Source organism: Daphnia pulicaria, chromosome 8 (genome assembly GCF_021234035.1).
Source record: "Daphnia pulicaria isolate SC F1-1A chromosome 8, SC_F0-13Bv2, whole genome shotgun sequence".
Lineage (NCBI taxonomy): Eukaryota > Metazoa > Arthropoda > Branchiopoda > Diplostraca > Daphniidae > Daphnia > Daphnia pulicaria.
Window position 1 is genome coordinate 14361773 of NC_060920.1, and position 17337 is coordinate 14379109.

General features: G+C 39.3%; 3 protein-coding genes and 1 long non-coding RNA gene across 11 annotated transcripts; 1 reads left to right on the forward strand and 3 right to left on the reverse strand.

Annotated features, from left to right (window-relative positions):
• Positions 1-1420: 1420 nt before the first annotated feature.
• On the reverse strand, positions 1421-5515 carry LOC124312202. Of its 8 annotated transcripts, none has more exons than XR_006910348.1 (11): positions 5367-5512; positions 5030-5231; positions 4767-4932; positions 4624-4673; positions 4004-4220; positions 3707-3921; positions 3525-3629; positions 2453-2637; positions 2258-2379; positions 1659-1949; positions 1422-1592 (listed from the first exon to the last, which is right to left on the reverse strand). It is a non-coding gene; the product is annotated as an uncharacterized LOC124312202 (long non-coding RNA). The 8 variants fall into 8 exon arrangements; XR_006910346.1 differs by having other exon boundaries at positions 5030-5261; XR_006910345.1 differs by having other exon boundaries at positions 5030-5286.
• A 1762-nt stretch (positions 5516-7277) lies between these two features.
• On the reverse strand, positions 7278-9497 carry LOC124312144 (sialin-like). Its single transcript, XM_046776635.1, has 7 exons — positions 8759-9497; positions 8556-8683; positions 8367-8459; positions 8213-8275; positions 8016-8148; positions 7695-7939; positions 7278-7590 (listed from the first exon to the last, which is right to left on the reverse strand). The coding sequence occupies exons 1-7, from the start codon at positions 8949-8951 to the stop codon at positions 7411-7413; spliced, it is 1035 nt and encodes a 344-aa protein (XP_046632591.1). The 5' UTR covers positions 8952-9497; the 3' UTR covers positions 7278-7410.
• A 1502-nt stretch (positions 9498-10999) lies between these two features.
• On the reverse strand, positions 11000-13568 carry LOC124312120 (tubulin beta chain). Its single transcript, XM_046776595.1, has 3 exons — positions 13424-13568; positions 12396-12731; positions 11000-12324 (listed from the first exon to the last, which is right to left on the reverse strand). The coding sequence occupies exons 1-3, from the start codon at positions 13478-13480 to the stop codon at positions 11371-11373; spliced, it is 1347 nt and encodes a 448-aa protein (XP_046632551.1). The 5' UTR covers positions 13481-13568; the 3' UTR covers positions 11000-11370.
• Positions 13569-14819: 1251 nt separating this feature from the next.
• On the forward strand, positions 14820-17320 carry LOC124312105 (eukaryotic translation initiation factor 3 subunit L-like). Its single transcript, XM_046776577.1, has 11 exons — positions 14820-14976; positions 15038-15237; positions 15305-15516; positions 15578-15697; positions 15765-15874; positions 15933-16103; positions 16167-16337; positions 16399-16545; positions 16609-16772; positions 16844-17012; positions 17088-17320. Exons 1-11 carry the CDS (start codon positions 14953-14955, stop codon positions 17220-17222), a joined length of 1623 nt encoding a protein of 540 aa, XP_046632533.1. The 5' UTR covers positions 14820-14952; the 3' UTR covers positions 17223-17320.
• Positions 17321-17337: the final 17 nt, after the last annotated feature.

Consider the following 17337-nt stretch of genomic DNA (forward strand, 5'->3'; position numbering starts at 1 on the left):
ATCATATGGGTGAACGGTGCTGAATTTAGTAAGGCATTTGACGTGGTGTGATTGGGGTGGTAGCAGTAATGGGGAAATACCTTGTCTCCACACATTTGTATTCCACGATATTTGAGCTTCACACATGAGTTTTAGGCTTTTGACAACATGATGGGTCTATTGAAGGGAAAGTGACTGAGCGCTAAGTCAACTTTTTGGAATGACTGACAGTATGCATCTAAAATTTGAAGAAATAAGTTGGTACAGCATAAAAATAAGGAAATTATGTCAAGATAAACCTACATATGATACGAAGTTCAATTTGGTATATGAAATCACAGGAATATAAGTATTTTATTAGCATCCAATTGTTTCGCCCGCCCATTTTGCCTCGTTTCACGATGTAAAAACAACAAGGGCGACACTAGCGACATCTGGGCATGAGTTTTGAAGTTGGTTGCACAGTCGCAGCTCAAATTATCGGAGTTCTATTGTCGCGTGTGGAGTTCGACTGTCGAGCACTGGAGTTCTACTGTCGGGTATTTTAAATGAAATATTGCAGTTCTATTGTCGGTTGAGTTAGATATTGTTGGGTATTGTAATGAGTTTTGAATCCTAAGTTCGTTGAAATATTATTAAAAACGAGTAACCTGAGCCCCATTCAAATCCGGGGAACTTTTTTCTAGCGTAAAGTCGGACTCTTTTGCTATTCGCTTTTCTGTAGCTTAATCATCTGCCCGTAATAGATTTTATCGTGGGAAATCTGCCCAGTACCTTACTTAAAGATTTCGTCATAACGGCGAGACATCTGGTGGTGATGCTGGTTGTTGCGTCATCAAAGATTGCGTCATCACGGCGCGACGACATCTGGTGTTGGGCATGTTTGGGAATGTTCCATTTTGGGGGAGGAGCCTGTGTTGACACATTGTGACACATGAATAAGCCCCTCCCCCAAAAGCTTGTTCTTTTATTATATATATGGATACCAATAAAATAATGATAATAAAATAACTGGCTGCAGTTTGTCGCAGTTTGTACCAGACGGTCTGTTTAATAAATAAACCATTTCCAAAATCTTACAATAGTATCATTTAAAAATGTATTATTCATTATATAAACACATAGAATCAACAAAATTAGCAAACAAATTTATATAAATTAATTTATTAAATAGACCGTCCGGTCCAAGACGCAGCCAGTCAAGCATGGGGTGACACTGCCCGACTGACTCGACCAGGGAGATTACCCGGCCATGGTTAAGAGAAACCGGAAAAAGAGCGAAGAGAGCTGAGGAGCAGTTAGTATGAGAGCAGTCTGTCATAGCAGGCTTCCGGCTTAGACTCATGACCCTCCAACAGATTTCATCGAATCATGCGCCTTGCAAGTCCCCGTTCGACCAAACATCTCCCTTCCTCCTGGTTGTCGCAGCGAGTGAGTGACCACCGGCGGGCGTTGGTTAGTGGTTATTTAGGGAAACGGGGCCACTGAAGAAGGGAGCCCAGATTATGCACTTGTAATAAATTTATTGAGCAATCTTGAATTTCAGCTACGTCTTCTTAAGTTCTTAGTTTCACCGGTGGATCAAGTCTAAGGAACGGCGGCAAACGAATCAACTGAAATGAAAACGGAGATATTAACTTAAAGTCAATAATAAAATGAGGCTGTACATCAAGCATTACCTCAACGACGGTACAGGTAGCAAGAGAAGACATATCGACAAAATGCAGCCGATAAAATAAGCCAGACAGCCACAAGCAACATTGACTAGCCCAACTGTTCATCACTGCATAAGTGCATATACTGCATGAACACCGACATAGGCAAATAACACATTATAGTATGATGTTGAACTGCAAGTCTCCACAAGCTCCATTTCAGAATATCTCTCAAATGGAAAATGACTGCAAAACCACTGTACACCAAACAGCAACACCATTAGGCAGCTCAAACATCAAACTGACCATGGAAATCTACAAAGCAAAAGAACAATAACAATTTGAATTGTAAAAAAGACACAATAATGATATACTTGAAATATACACTAAACTCAAGAAAAATAAATCAAGATGACCAAAGTTCATGACATCATTAAGATTTCATTTCAAGTTTTTAAGAATAAAGGAAATTTCTATGTACTGACTGATTAAAATAAATTTACAACTCTTAACAAGAACTTTACACAAAAGCTCTTATTTAGAAGCACGAAATAAAATGTCACTTGTCTTCGACATCAAGAACAAAATGCTAACCTACTTGATTTATCTTAAAAGTACATTACCATTTCAGTATTCCTATTTTCATCACACTTTTGTCTTGCAATATAGTGACTCTCTCAAAGACGCATCTTTATGACATGGCAGCTATCACGTAGAAAAAGGCAGAAGAAAGATCTTCGACATGCTTTAACAAAATAAATACAAGTAGATTAGAAAATGGATTTTTCGAAAAGTAAAAACTCTCACGGTTCACTTACTTGCTTTAAGAGTTGTTCACTTTCGATTCAGCTTGGTCGAATTGCGTGAAAATACTTCAGCATTTTAACATGTAAAAACAAAACAAAAAACACGTCAGCATCACATTTCCGTCCACCTGTGGTCCACCGTCTCAAAAGCAAATGACGAACTTGCTTCATTCACTCACGAACAGACACTCCACCACCTGGAAGACACAAACACACCTATAAGCAATAGATTTCTCAACATTCACGAACGGCTGAACGGTTCTAATTTGGCGTCCAGCCAAACATTTCACATAAAACTGACAACTATATAAGAAAGCTTGGCTGTTACACTGCTGTTTGAATCAAAAATTTAAATAGAATATATCTTCTACAAACGAGACGGCTTCTACGTAGTGCTGTCAGTTGCTGTCGATTCTCATGTCGAATAGATGTTATACCAATGAAAAAGTAGTAGACATGCAAAAAAATCGTGCGCAGTTTACGCCGATGCGCACCACAGCGGCAGATAGCAGAACTAAACTTTTTATTACGCTTGACGTCCTATCTACTTCAAGAAACGAAACGAGAACCGACTGCTTGTCGAACAAAGGACTTGAAGTAGATAGGACGTCAAGCGTAATAAAAAGTTTAGTTCTGCTATCTGCCGCTGTGGTGCGCATCGTCGTAAACTGCGCACGATTTTTTGCTCGACTACTACTTTTTCATTGGTATAACATCTATACCACATACCAGCAGCCATATTTAAAGGAACGGACAACATTGCCATTTCCTATTACTCAATTTAAAAAAAAAACGTCCGCATCTTTGTAAAGAACTAAAGAGTAAAGACTGAAGAGAGCCATGAAGCGGTTGCTGCTAGTCATTTTATGACCACAGATAAAGTCACTTTAACGTCACTTTAATAAGGAAAATTTGTAGCATTACTAGAGTCACCAACTCCGACTTCTTTTCCGGTTCTTTATCCGATAAATTCACATCAGATGATAGTTGGTAAAAAATCGGAATCAAAATTGGCTAATACGACGGGGGAACGCTCAAAACATAGAAAATATCACTTTCTAACGGCTTGGAAAGGGTGCGTAACTTCTAGGATTGAAGACAGGCTGCCAAATATTTGGCAAGTTGTGGAGTTGGAACAAAACCTGGCGTCCGGTCTTTGCTACACTGGCCGAAAGTCCAGATTCACTTTCTACTCGGTTTAAACATATTAAATGAATCAAAAGTCAATAAGAAAAAATAAAAAACGAAAACATTTTAGATTCATACCAATTCTAATTGGAGGATGACATATAGATGATCAAGCTGCCGTTGCATTTACTGTAGAAAGATGTGGCAGCGCAACCACCTTACTTCCGCGACTGTGCGTTCTGCAGGTCCAATCTGATGGACGGTACCATCCAGTGTATGGAACGAATTATTAATAAGACAGTGAACAGAAGACGAACTAAACTCCGTTTTGATGCGCTACTCAATACAGCAATCTAGATCAGATGCGAGTGGAGTGACAGGAATAGATTTCACAATAAAAGAAACGGAATAGACTGAATTTCACTTCAATTTCACCTTCGCTTAACAGGTTTCAGTGTTTGGACATTATCGCGTTATTTTTCTTGCCCTCTTCTTTTCCTACATCGTTTGCGCAATATTGTCTTTCAAGTAAGTCGCGTCTTAGAGGTTCAAGCACACGAGTAGGGGGAAACGGGATAAACTGTCTTTACTGAATAATTATTCAGTAAATATATTTGAATTATAAAAGATTTCCTACTCCAAACGGATAAGCCTGAAACGAAAATTGTTATGGAAATGGATTACTGTTTTGTAATGCAATAAAATTTAAATCTGGAGTGCGTTTAATAGTCACCACTCACCACCACCAGTTGACAAAAGCAATTTTAATTCATCTTTACCCGACCTTCCCCAAAATATTTTTAGAAGACAGATTTGATCTCTGTGTAAGAAAAAAAGCAAGAATACCGAAAGATGAAAGAAGGATGAAAGCCACCTTAATTCTTTAAACGGTGTACGCGGAATTGAATAGGATAGAACAAGTAATATATTGGGTAGGGGAGAGACACACGCGCTAAGAGGGAATTAGGTTGAGGAAATGAAATGATCAAAATAAGGGAAAACTTCTGTGCGGTACTAATAAGCAAAAACGGGATTATCAAGCCTAACCTTATTACATAAAAACGGAATGTTGACTAGCCGAATTTAAATGGTTCGTCACATCACCCTTTAATGAAAACATTAAATCATTTAGAAAGAATGCAGTTCTTTCGTGTCATACTCTTACATGAAACAATAAGACTTTTCAGGAAATATTTACCCGATGAAGGAGAGCTTAAACTTGATTACCAAAATTGAGATCTGGAGGAAACTGAAAAGCTTTAAAAGCTATAATCTTTTCAAATCCATCATCTGCATGGTTGCTGGCAGTTGATACATTTTCTGGGGAGAAGTCAGAGTGTTACTTGCCACTCACACTTGTGAACCTAGATACATTTGGGGAAATAAGAGATAGAGATATGAGGAATTTTAATCTACAGAAAATGTTAAGTATGCACAAATCAAAAGCTTAATAAGCCTTACCCAATAATCTCAAGACTCACGTTCACAGTTACACTTTTGCATTGAGTTGTTGAAGCAGCCAGATGATGGCCAGACACAGATCCTGAGAAACAAATTTCTTGCAACACCCACCACTTACAGAACAGAGATTGAAAATCCGATGCACACAAGAAAAATTCATGCTTCAACTGTTGTAGTCACACGATGTAGTTCACGATACAGTCTGGGAATCCAAAGTGGTTTCAAACATTTCCTTAAAACGTGACTTGTTTAAGTGTCTAACAAATGAATTACGATTGATCATGCAGTAGAGAAACTGCTAGAAAAAACGAAAAGAAAATTTTACAACGCATTCCACATAAAACAATTCCATAGCTGACATGCTGACAGTGACATGGCTGACTTTTTCAAAATAACATGATGCTTAATTGAAAATCCTACGAAAATTTTTATGTTAGGACTTCGACGAGGAACGGAATTACAGAAACCATTAACGTGCAGACGAACTGTCATGAGAATTGTGAAGCGGTGTTGCCCAAATAAAACACAGCCGATTCAATGAAAAATAATAAGACATTCTTAAACTTCCATTCTTCTTAGTTGGTGAACTTGCCGCTATGGGTGCCTCGTCGTTTTCCAGACCGAGATTCCGAAAACCTTATTTCAAAATGCATCTAAATGATTAAAATGAATTGCAATACATTTAAAACTAATTGAACAATGTTCGTTAGCCCTTAAAGTATGATTAAAATTCAATAAAAAAAGTTAAACAGCATAAACATAATTAGGAATCTAATTAAAACAGTGGAAATGGACAGTGCGGAACGGGATTCCTCTGGCAAAGTCTATATAAAGGCAGCCCCAACGACAATAGTAGTTTTAATTGCAAACACGGAAACATCCTACCTACCAGTGGTGAGAATGGTCGAAATTTTGGCAACGGCTTCGGTTTTCGCAATGGCTTTGGTAATGCTCTTGGTTTTCTTGGTTTGTGTTCTTGGTGTTTGGTTTGGTTTCCTTTGTCTTCTTTTCATGGTCTATGCAATTGAGGAAGGAAATTTGGCGGACGGAATTTTGGCACTTTGGGCTTTCGCTTCAATTGTTTTCTGGGCTATGGCATTTTGGATGCTATGGCATGAAACTGAGGAAGAAATGATCGGAAATTTGGCACTTTGCTGTGCTTGGGCTTTGGCTACAATTGTTTTGTTGGCATGGCAGGTATGGCATGATATCACTCATGGAGGAGGACCATTACGTATACGTCCCTGGTTATAACTTATTCAGTCGAAAGACCGAAACACAAACACCTTCGGCAACAACGGCTTCGGCTATATGATTTTCATGTTCACTCTTATTCGATACAAATAAAGTTTCATCTTAAATCTCAAATCATTTTAACTTGTTTTGTCATTCATTTTTCTCAAATAAGCGGAAGAGGAAAAACCAAATTTCTAGCTTTCTAGCTGATTTTATGTTGAACATTAAACGAAAATTGTTACGTTTAAATTGTAAGAAGGAGATTTACGTCAACAAAAGGTGTTCGTATTCGAAATGTCAATGATTAGGGTGCAGTTAAATTAATTACAAGAATAAATTCATTCATGATGGGAGCCAGTACGGCAGTAAACTCACGATTGCAAAACCGTACGAACTCTACGAAGCAAAGGGGTAATTTGTAAAGGACCGGTATTTCTAATTGTTATAGGCCTAGTGTAGAGTTATTCTTGTTTTAAATATTTGTAGAGGGGAGGGGAGACCGGGGCTTTTTGGGACATTTTTTTTTACGCTGCCCATTTAAAGTTTAATATGTTCATATTTTGCGGCATGGAATGGAAGGAGGAAATAAATACAAAAATTTATTTTTCTACATCTTCCAGTTATATATTTACTGTATGCTCTGTTATGCTTTCTGAGTTCTAACTGTACTGTACCGGATCTGCTGGATGCCACTAGTATAGCGTGATGTAACAACCGGACGAAAGTCATGAAACCCGTGAAACACAACTAAATTTTACACCAAAAAAAAGACACCGAAGCAGAGCTATAGACTCCTTATATCTCAAAGCCCGTCTCAAGAAGTTGTAATTAGACTACAACAATCAAGATAAAAGTCAAAACAGAGCTATAGACTCCATCTATAGCTCTGGCGCCACCATGGTTGCGCAAATAAACTCCCTGCGCAATCCCTCCCTCACAGAATACCTACACATAATTGATTGCATTAAATTCAATTTTGGTAATAGAGCACATAACTTTAAACGTTGTTCGGCAACACGTTTTTATTTGTTATATGCATGCAGTTATTTTTCCATACTTGGTACGTACATTGTACTTAACATTATATCAATATTTTAAATTGATTTTGGTAACGAGCTTGAATGTATTTCCCTAGATACTTCGTTTCATACGACCAATTTTTCGAGCGATTTGTCGTTTTCGCCTTCTTTGCTATTAGTCTTAGTGTCTTTTGCTTTTCCCCAACTTTGCAATTCTGACGATCCTGTTAATAAGAAAATCAAACACGCCATGCTGTACAATCCGCCAAACATTAGGAAAACGTAGCTCCATTCCTGAGAAGTTCCCTAAAAATCACATCATCACAATAATTTATTAGTAAAATTTCACTGAAGTTCCCTTATAATAAAACCATAAAACAAATAATAATCAAATAAATAAAAACAAATACCTCTGGAGTCAAATTTGAAATGACGACGGGTATTATGAACCCAGGCATGAGTCCAATCGTGTTGTTTATTCCCTGAATAATTCCTACATAGTCAGGGGCCATATCCATAAAAGCGAATGAAAATCCTCCCATCCAGGCCACCTCATGGAATGCAAAACCAATAGTGATTAAACCGATAATAACATATTTTTGATCTGGAGGTAGTTGGCTAACGGTAAACATCATTATTGCAGGGAATAGAGTCCCTATAGTAACAGAAATGATTTAAATAATGATGGTCTTTTGTCTTTCCATAAAGACGATTGATTAAAAATATTATACCTATGACGTGAAATATTTTTCTGACGACTGTGACCGAAAATATTTGCTTCGCACGTACACAATCAAACAGCGGACCGATGATTAAATGTAGCATCAAAGCCACCAATGAAGGCATAGCGGAAAAAATCCCATTCTGCATGGGAATAAAACGTTTTTGTAATGTGTGCATTAAACACTAAAAAACGGAATATACATACTTCGGTTACGCTGAAATCTAAGACGTCTCTGATGAACAGCGGTAGATTAATTACTGTTCCTTTCTATAGAAAGCAAAATTCATTTTTGAATAATTAAATTTATATTCAGTATAATAATAGTAGCAATAGTAATATATTAACAGTAGTAGCATACCGTGGCTGCAAAGAAGAAGAAATTTGTGGTAATCACCGACCAAACAGGAATCGATCGAAGAATTTTCGACCAAGGAATCGCATTATTTGTTTTCTAAATTGAAGAAATTTAATCTTGAATTGCAAAACGAACATTTGGTCAGTTTATAACAACACATTTGAATGTAATATTTTATAGACTAATCTATACCTTTGATGAACCTTCAACTTGAGTGGAAAGAAGATATTGCTTTTCCTTTACACTAACACGAGGATGCTGTCCTGGTTTGTCATAAACCATGAAGATTGCCGCTAAACCCCACAAGATGCCAATTGCTCCTGTCAATTGAAATCTCAATCAAGTGGGTTCAAATCAATGCGACTAGCCTATAGCTGCTAAGCGTATGGACTTGCCAGCATAGTAAAAAATCGATCTCCATCCAGAATATTCGCACATAAGTCCAGCCATCGGGTACGTAGCTGCATTTGCTAAGCCACCGCCTGCGAAGGCCAAGCCAACCAAAAGTCCCTGATCTTTAGCGGTTGTCCAACGTCTTAACACAATTAAAATTGGTGACACTATGAAGCACTGTTGTTTGGGTCGCATTTAGAAGTATAAAAGTAGAACGTTACTATTTAATTGTACGTATTAACTATTAACCCAGAATACTATGCTCAAGTAAATCACATTTAATTTTCCATGCATGTTGGGAAAATTTTAAAAAGTAGGAAAAATACGAAAACAATTAACTTAAGGATCGAGAAAAATTGCTGTTGGGGGGGGGTCGTTTGTATCAAACAACGACTAGTCTGTTGTTATGGTAACCTGGTAGCATTATGATGCCATCTGATAGGGTGTTTCTCTTTTGTTGATTGCTCCTTTGCATGATTCTTCTCTTCCTGTGTATAATTGTTTACCCCAAAAAACGTTACCCCTCGTTTTCGACACTCTCCGTCTGTCAGTGCTATCAATTTCGATGCGCCTGAAAGGGGGACATTTGTCACATTTCTCCTTGATTTTATATTATTAGCAGTTTTAGAAGAATGAGTCATACATAACCCCCTCACTAGCGTGAATATAAAACTAAAAACAGCTCTTACTGACCGTTGATCTCATCGCTTGCATGTCTTTTGATGTAGTAGTTTTCAATCGATCCATCCCTACTAGCACACATTGTCCATAGGACGTCCATTGGATATCCGACGGTCCATTTTCCGTTTGTCCGTTTAGCGTTAGCTACGGATATCCTATGGATGGTATATTTTGATCCAGATAACGGTTGGTCGCGGATGGTCATACTGGGATGTCCTATGAATGTCCATCTGGTACCAATCTCGGATGTGAAGTCAGCCGTACATTCGTGATGAGTATTGGACATCGTATGGATATCAGAATAAGGATCTGAAACGAACGATTAATTTCACATCCCAGATTGGTACCGATGGACATCCATAGGACATCCCAGTATGGACCGTGTTTTCTTGATCCAAACATTCCATCCATAGGATATCCGTAGCTGACGCTAAACAGACGGACGGTTTTCGTTCACAGGATATCCATAGAACATCCTGTGGACATTGTGTGCTAGTAGGGAAGCTTGAATATCCCCTTTGTTTCATATTTATAAGAACAAGTATAGCATTGATGCATAACACTGGCATAGCATTCAGGAGTCCCGGGTTCGATCCCCGTTAAAGTTAGATCTTTTAATTTTTCCCAAATTTTTAACTGATACCAAAGACGTCCGTTTTTTGGACGTCCATGGATATCCCAAGTTGGACGTCCACAGGAGAGGACATTAGTATATCCTTTAAACATCCATAGGACGTCCAACTGGGACATCCAACTGGATCGGCTCTGACATCCATAGGATATCCTATGGATATCTCTGTGCTAGTAGGGATTGTTTTCTATGGGTGTCCTTCGCCCTATTTTCGCTGTTACTTGGTAGTTTGATGAAACCATTACGAAACAGGTGATCGAAGTGAAGCTGCCGCTCGATTCCGGCTTTGGAAACCGCCTCCTGGTCGTCGTCATGGAGATCAAACCACGGAATTTTCCAACCAAAACGTCTAGTCATATTTTATTTACTACCTCCCTTATTTTCTCATATCTTCCATAAAACAACAGCAGTCCAGCGGCTCCCTTTCGTTGGCAACATTACGACCTCTCACACAAAGCCCCTTTCAACCGTACGTGGACGTTATTACTGTAAATGCAATAAAACTAGATGGATTATATAAGGATGATAGAGTCCAATAAAAGACATACTAGATTTTAGCCTATCCCATCGGCAGCGTCGGTGACACAATAGTGTTGGATGACCTACAGTCGCCACAGCGCTCATCACAATTACGTTGTCAAGGATATCTGAAATGAACGTCAGCAAGGGCGATGCCCAAAACGACTCACCGCCTAAGCAGGTCCGTTCGTTAGAGCTGCGTGCGCATTATTCACCCAACGGGTTATTTTCTACACGAGTCACAAGCCTTTCCATTTCGGGGAGGAAAAGTAAAACTCGCATTTCTCTAATTCACCAATGGAAACGAGGCTTTGTGCATCAAGCATACGCCAGCAATACTGAATGCCAGACAGCAAAAGTGATGTTAATATCATTAGAATTAAGCAAGAAAGAAGAAATTGAATTCAGCTGGTGACTTTGCTAACCTGCATTTATTTTGTTCAGAATGGTTGCGCAGAGAGATGAATGTACACAGGGAGACAGTCCAGTCGAAGGAGATCAGATCTGGATGTTGTTTCTTAATAAAAACAGGGAACGTAAAAAAGAGCGAGGAATGTGGAGAAATACGAAAGAGTTGCTAGGGGATGTTCTAAAAAGGAAAAGATAGTCAGGAAAGCATAAAAGGATAGGAAGCGAAAGGCATGGTAGTTTTTAAAAAGTGAAGAAAGTGCACGGACATCAGCAGCTGGACTAAAGGGCGGTCTGGGAGTGCAGTAGATGGAAAACATTTCTCCCACATATTTCGGCAGTTCTATCAAGGACGGAGAGGGCAAAATTGCATTTTTAAGCAGCGTCTTGGTCGGCGTGGTCCCCATCTTCCTCGAAATCAGCCTCATCATCGGCTGTAGCTTCTTGGTATTGCTGGTATTCGGAGACGAGATCGTTCATGTTGGACTCGGCTTCGGTGAACTCCATTTCGTCCATACCTTCACCAGTGTACCAATGGAGGAAAGCCTTACGACGGAACATGGCAGTGAACTGTTCCGAAATACGTTTGAAGAGCTCTTGGATGGCGGTCGAGTTGCCGATGAAAGTGGCAGACATTTTCAGACCGCGAGGGGGAATGTCACAGACGGCTGTCTTGACGTTGTTGGGAATCCATTCGACGAAGTAGGATGAGTTCTTGTTTTGAATGTTGAGCATCTGCTCATCGACTTCCTTCATTGACATGCGACCTCGGAAAATGGCTGCAACAGTCAGGTAACGTCCGTGGCGAGGATCGCAGGCGGCCATCATGTTTTTGGCATCGAACATCTGCTGGGTCAGCTCGGGAACAGTCAATGCGCGATATTGTTGAGACCCACGGGCAGTGAGGGGAGCAAAGCCAGGCATAAAGAAATGCAAACGAGGGAAGGGCACCATGTTGACAGCCAATTTGCGCAGGTCAGCATTGAGCTGGCCGGGAAAGCGAAGGCAAGTAGTAACACCAGACATGGTGAGGGAGACCAAGTGATTCAAGTCACCATAGGTGGGCGTTGTCAATTTGAGTGTGCGGAAGCAGATATCGTAGAGAGCTTCATTGTCGATACAATAGGTCTCGTCCGTATTTTCAACCAATTGGTGGACCGAAAGAGTGGCGTTGTACGGCTCGACGACAGTGTCGGACACTTTTGGTGAGGGGACAACAGAGTATGTGTTCATGATACGGTCAGGATACTCTTCACGGATCTTGGAGATGAGCAAAGTTCCCATGCCAGATCCAGTTCCGCCACCAAGGGAGTGTGTCAGCTGGAAACCCTGTTTTCACATGACAGCAAATCTTTTATTATAAAACCTCATCTCATATGAAATTTAAAAGAACTGTTTACCTGAAGGCAATCGCAGCTCTCGGCTTCTTTGCGGACAACGTCAAGAACAGAGTCGACCAATTCAGCTCCTTCAGTGTAGTGACCTTTGGCCCAGTTGTTACCGGCTCCACTTTGGCCAAAGACGAAATTGTCAGGGCGGAAGAGCTGGCCAAATGGTCCCGAACGAACGGAATCCATGGTGCCAGGCTCCAAATCCACAAGAACAGCACGGGGAACATATTTGCCTCCGCTTGCTTCATTGTAGTAGACATTGATGCGTTCCAGTTGCAGTTCAGACTCGCCGTGGTAGGTGCCATTAGGTTGGATTCCATGCTCGTCAGAAATGATTTCCCAAAACTGCCGGAAAAGGTAAACAAAAAAAGAGGGAGAGTTAGAAAAACCTGCCCAATTTCAATGAGTTTTTAAGTGCTATACACACAGCATAAAATCTAACTACACCTAGGGAGGAACTGCTAGATAACCCATCAGTAAGGGCGCTGTCACAATGAGGGGTTGGAAAATGTCGGGGGAGGGGATGTTGTTTCACATACAATTGCCCAATCGAATTCGGTTCACATCTGCCACATGGATGCGCGACATAACATTTGAAGGTTAGAGGGGAGGCTCACATTTACTTTTTAAGTTTATGGTCGTTAGCCTCAATTTTTTATTTTAACCCACCACTTGGCACGACTACACTATCCGGTTTTTTTTAAACAAAGTGCATCGAAACAAAAATAATTAGAACTCGTCCTTCTGTGATCTTGCCGGGTACCGGTTCACCATTCGAGCCTGGGAGCTTTAGATTGACGGCATGAACAATCGAGCAGATTGCATGAGAAAGGGGCATGCAATCTAATCAACAACATTACATTTCCTCTTTTTTTCTTTTTGCAACATCTTGAGATGAAAGTGCGCCGGACAACAAAGAAAAATGGCGGACTAGCGCCAAATGGGCATAAAAAAGGTGCCTTGCACACCGGTCTTTCACTGCAGCAAACCATTTCAAATATTTTATCACTCTAAAATAATGAAAATCTTATATTTACCTTGGCTCCAATCTGGTTACCACACTGTCCAGCTTGAATATGAACGATTTCACGCATTTTCTATTATTTTTCGAATTGCAATTGAAAGAGAAAAACTCTCGAGTTTAACGGTGGACGTGCCTCGCGCTGGAATCCTCTGGATATGAATTTCCGTTTGCAATGGGACTGGAATTTATAACCTCATGAACAGCCTTGGGTGCAAGAGGGCGGAGCTTGATTGTGTTGCGCATTGCCATTGGTCCACGAAATCAAACATGAAAGCCAAGTCCTTATTGGGAGATTCGAAATTTGCGTCCGCGCGTTTCGGTTATTTTTTGCTCCTAGAGATGCAGAGTTTATATGTTTCTGACTTTCTGTATATAGTTGGCTGAATATTAAAAAAACGGAGATATGACCCAATCAAAATTCTAAATAAGTAGAGAAATATTTGCAGGGTAACGTTTTTGTTTTGTCTCTAGTTCCTTTTATTGAATGTTATAATCTTAAACTTCGAAATACGCCTGCTTCCATTTGAGTTCAGCCAACGTCCAAGTAAAATATTAGAATTAAATATAAAGTTTCGATTAAAGATAAGATAACCCACTTATTGTCATCGGTGTGGCGAACTGGCGAATATGGTAAGAAATAACATGCTTTGAAAATTCATTCCTTTTTTCCATGGTTGGAATGTGATTGAAATATTGCCAATTACGTCTCTATAAGGAAAGGAAAACGGGAAACGTATAAATTCAAAAACCAGTTTGTACGGCATCATGGTTTGCGATTTTCGAGTTGATTTCAAAGTAATAAAACCTGTTCGGCGCAATTAACTATTGACTCCAGTATGGTTTTATGTAATCCTGTTTAAATGCATTAGGCAGCATAATGGTCACATGAAACCACAAAACACTTATTCCAAACATGGCGAATAATCACCATGACAGCAGTACACACATGTATGCCGGTGAATCACGCGACAGGGGACGAGCCGGAGCCGGCGAGAAACGTAAAAACTCGGTCCCAGTTGTAGCAGACCTCTGCCAGACACGATCAATACTTATGTGTCTAGACAACCCATCCTGCAACAAATCCACCTCAGCAGTGTTTTTATGGTTCCTGGGAAACACAGCCTGAATGCAGTTATTGGAGTGCTTGATATCTTCATCCGTAAATTTGAAACAATTTTGGTAACCATTTTCTTTAAATATTTACTTCCTGATCAACTTTTGATCATGATTTGATATACTTGCTATAAAACAGAAAAACAGAATTATAATGGCAGTCCCGTTTAGCATTGAAATCTGTTAAGTTTAAGGTAAATTAATCTCAACCGGAGTAAATAAGTTATGACGATCGATTTTTACATTCGAATTTTTGACAGATAATTTTTTGGAAAATTGTTGAGTACATGCGGCAACGCTGTGCAGCTACTATTATTTGACACTAGAGCCACTAGTAATCGAAATAGTAATCTTACTCGTGGACTTTTCTCAATTTTCCGCAATTTTCAATTGAAATTTAATAACTATCGGTATTGAAAGACCTAAAAGATGTATGCCGAAGAATTTGAGGATGTAAGTGTACAATAATTACAACATGTTCTGTACCTATCATCAAAAACTTTTTCATTTGTAGTACGAGTATGAAGCCGATGCCTATGAGCCAACCGGGGATCCACGGCTTGATGCTGAAAATGAACGATACACTAGCTATGGAAGTGCTCCCCAATATGCTCAATATAGCATGCCGGATGTGATCAAGAAATTCATTATTTATTTTCGAGAGATGGTAAACTCTGGAAAGTTGTATGAAATTCAGAATGTCTACGAGAACACGTAAGCCCACCACAGTGCCTGTCAGACAAAGTTGAATTGTTGATCCATTGTTTTTTACTCCATTTAGATTTCCAAAATTAACTGAAGAGCACTTCAAATCATCCCCTTGGCCTGATGCAGATGAAGTTTCCCCATTAGTGGATGATGATCAACCGTTTCTGATTCTCTACAAGGAACTTTACTATCGCCACATTTATGCACGAATCCAAGGAGGACCAACAATTGAACAACGTTTTGAGTCTTACTACAACTACTGTCAACTTTTCAACCATATTTTGAGTACTAATTTCACTAATTTTTAGATGTTTGCCCATAGCCTTCATAAACCATTTTACTACAGGTGCTAAAAGTCCAGTTGTTTTGGAGCTTCCTCACCAATGGCTGTGGGAAATAATTGATGAATTTGTCTACCAGTTCCAGTCTTTTGCTCTTTTTCGTTGTTCTCTTCATAAGAAATCAGGTACACCCTTCATCTTATGCTCCATCTTTTCTTTTCTCACTTTTTTTTTTTTTTTTTTTTTTTACAGCTGAAGAACTTGAATTCATCAGAATCAACCCAACTTTGTGGAACATTCATTCTGTATTGAATGTGTTGTATTCTTTGGTTGACAAATCCAATATCAACCAACAATTGGAAGTAAGAAGTAGAGAATCATTATTGGTTGTAATTTAAAATTAATACAATCGATATGTAGGTATACGCCAAAGGTGATGATCCCGATACCGTAGCAGGAGAATTTGGCCGCCGACCTCTTTATAAAATGTTGGGTTACTTCAGTCTTGTTGGATTACTGAGACTCCACTCATTATTAGGAGATTTCTATCAAGCTGTTAAGGTTCTTGAAAATATGGAACTCAATAAAAAGGTAAGCGCAAAATTAAAAATGATTTGCATTGCTTGTAAACGTAATCCATCAATCTCATTTTAGACTCTGTACTCCAGAGTACCTGCCTGCCAAATCTCAACTTACTATTATGTTGGTTTTGCTTATTTGATGATGAGGCGGTATGCTGATGCTATTCGGACGTTTTCCCATATTCTACTCTACGTCCAGCGCACTAAGCCATTATACCAGGCTAAAACATACCAAAATGACCAGGTCAATTAGATTTAAGTGAAATGAAATACTGAAATCTTAATCTCCTTTTTTGTGTTTATAGATCAACAAACAAACTGAAAAAATGTACGTTCTGCTGTCGGTGTGCCTCGTTCTTCATCCTCAGCGCATCGATGAATCTCTACAGGCGATCCTGCGAGAGAAACCTCATGCCGAACGCATCGTGCGGATGCAAAAAGGAGAACTTCAGGTGAGTGTCTGTTGATACTTTTTGAAGTTCAAGCCACCATTTAAATGTATTCAATTATGTTAGGAATTCGAAAATGCATTCGCTTTCGCTTCTCCGAAATTTTTGTCTCCCGTCCCACCTCCTGTCGAAGCACCACCTGCCGATCATCGCCGTGAACCATTTCAACAGCTGGCAAAAGTTTTTATGGATGAAGTACAACAGCAACTTACTTTGCCAACGATTCGCAGGTATTTGTTTACATAAGATTTGACATACGATTTGAATGTCCGAGTATTATTAACATCAATTTTCTGTGTAGTTATCTACGTTTGTACACTACTATGCCTGTCGCCAAAATGGCTGCGTTTTTGGAAATGCCCGATACTGATTTCCGCACCCATCTGCTATGTTTCAAACATAAGATGAAGAACGTCGTTTGGACTAAAGGCACCTCTGGATTGGACGGTGAACTCCAATCAGGCTCTGAGGTGAAATATCTTATAATTATAGTTCTAGTGGAATGTGTATCTTATTTACGCTTCCATCGCTTTTGATCGCATTAGGTGGACTTCTATATCGATGGCGGAATGATCCATATTGCTGACACGAAAGTAGCTCGGCGCTATGGTGATTACTTCATTAGACAAATCCATAAATTCGAGGAAATTAACCGCGTATTGAAGACACAAAAAGTTTAAAAATCCGATGCTTTACCTCCTTTAAATATGTTTTACATCTTATTGGTTTTTCAAAGGCAAAATACATAACATGGAGGAAGTTAGTGATTTTTAACTTTTTAAGAGAATTTTGCTT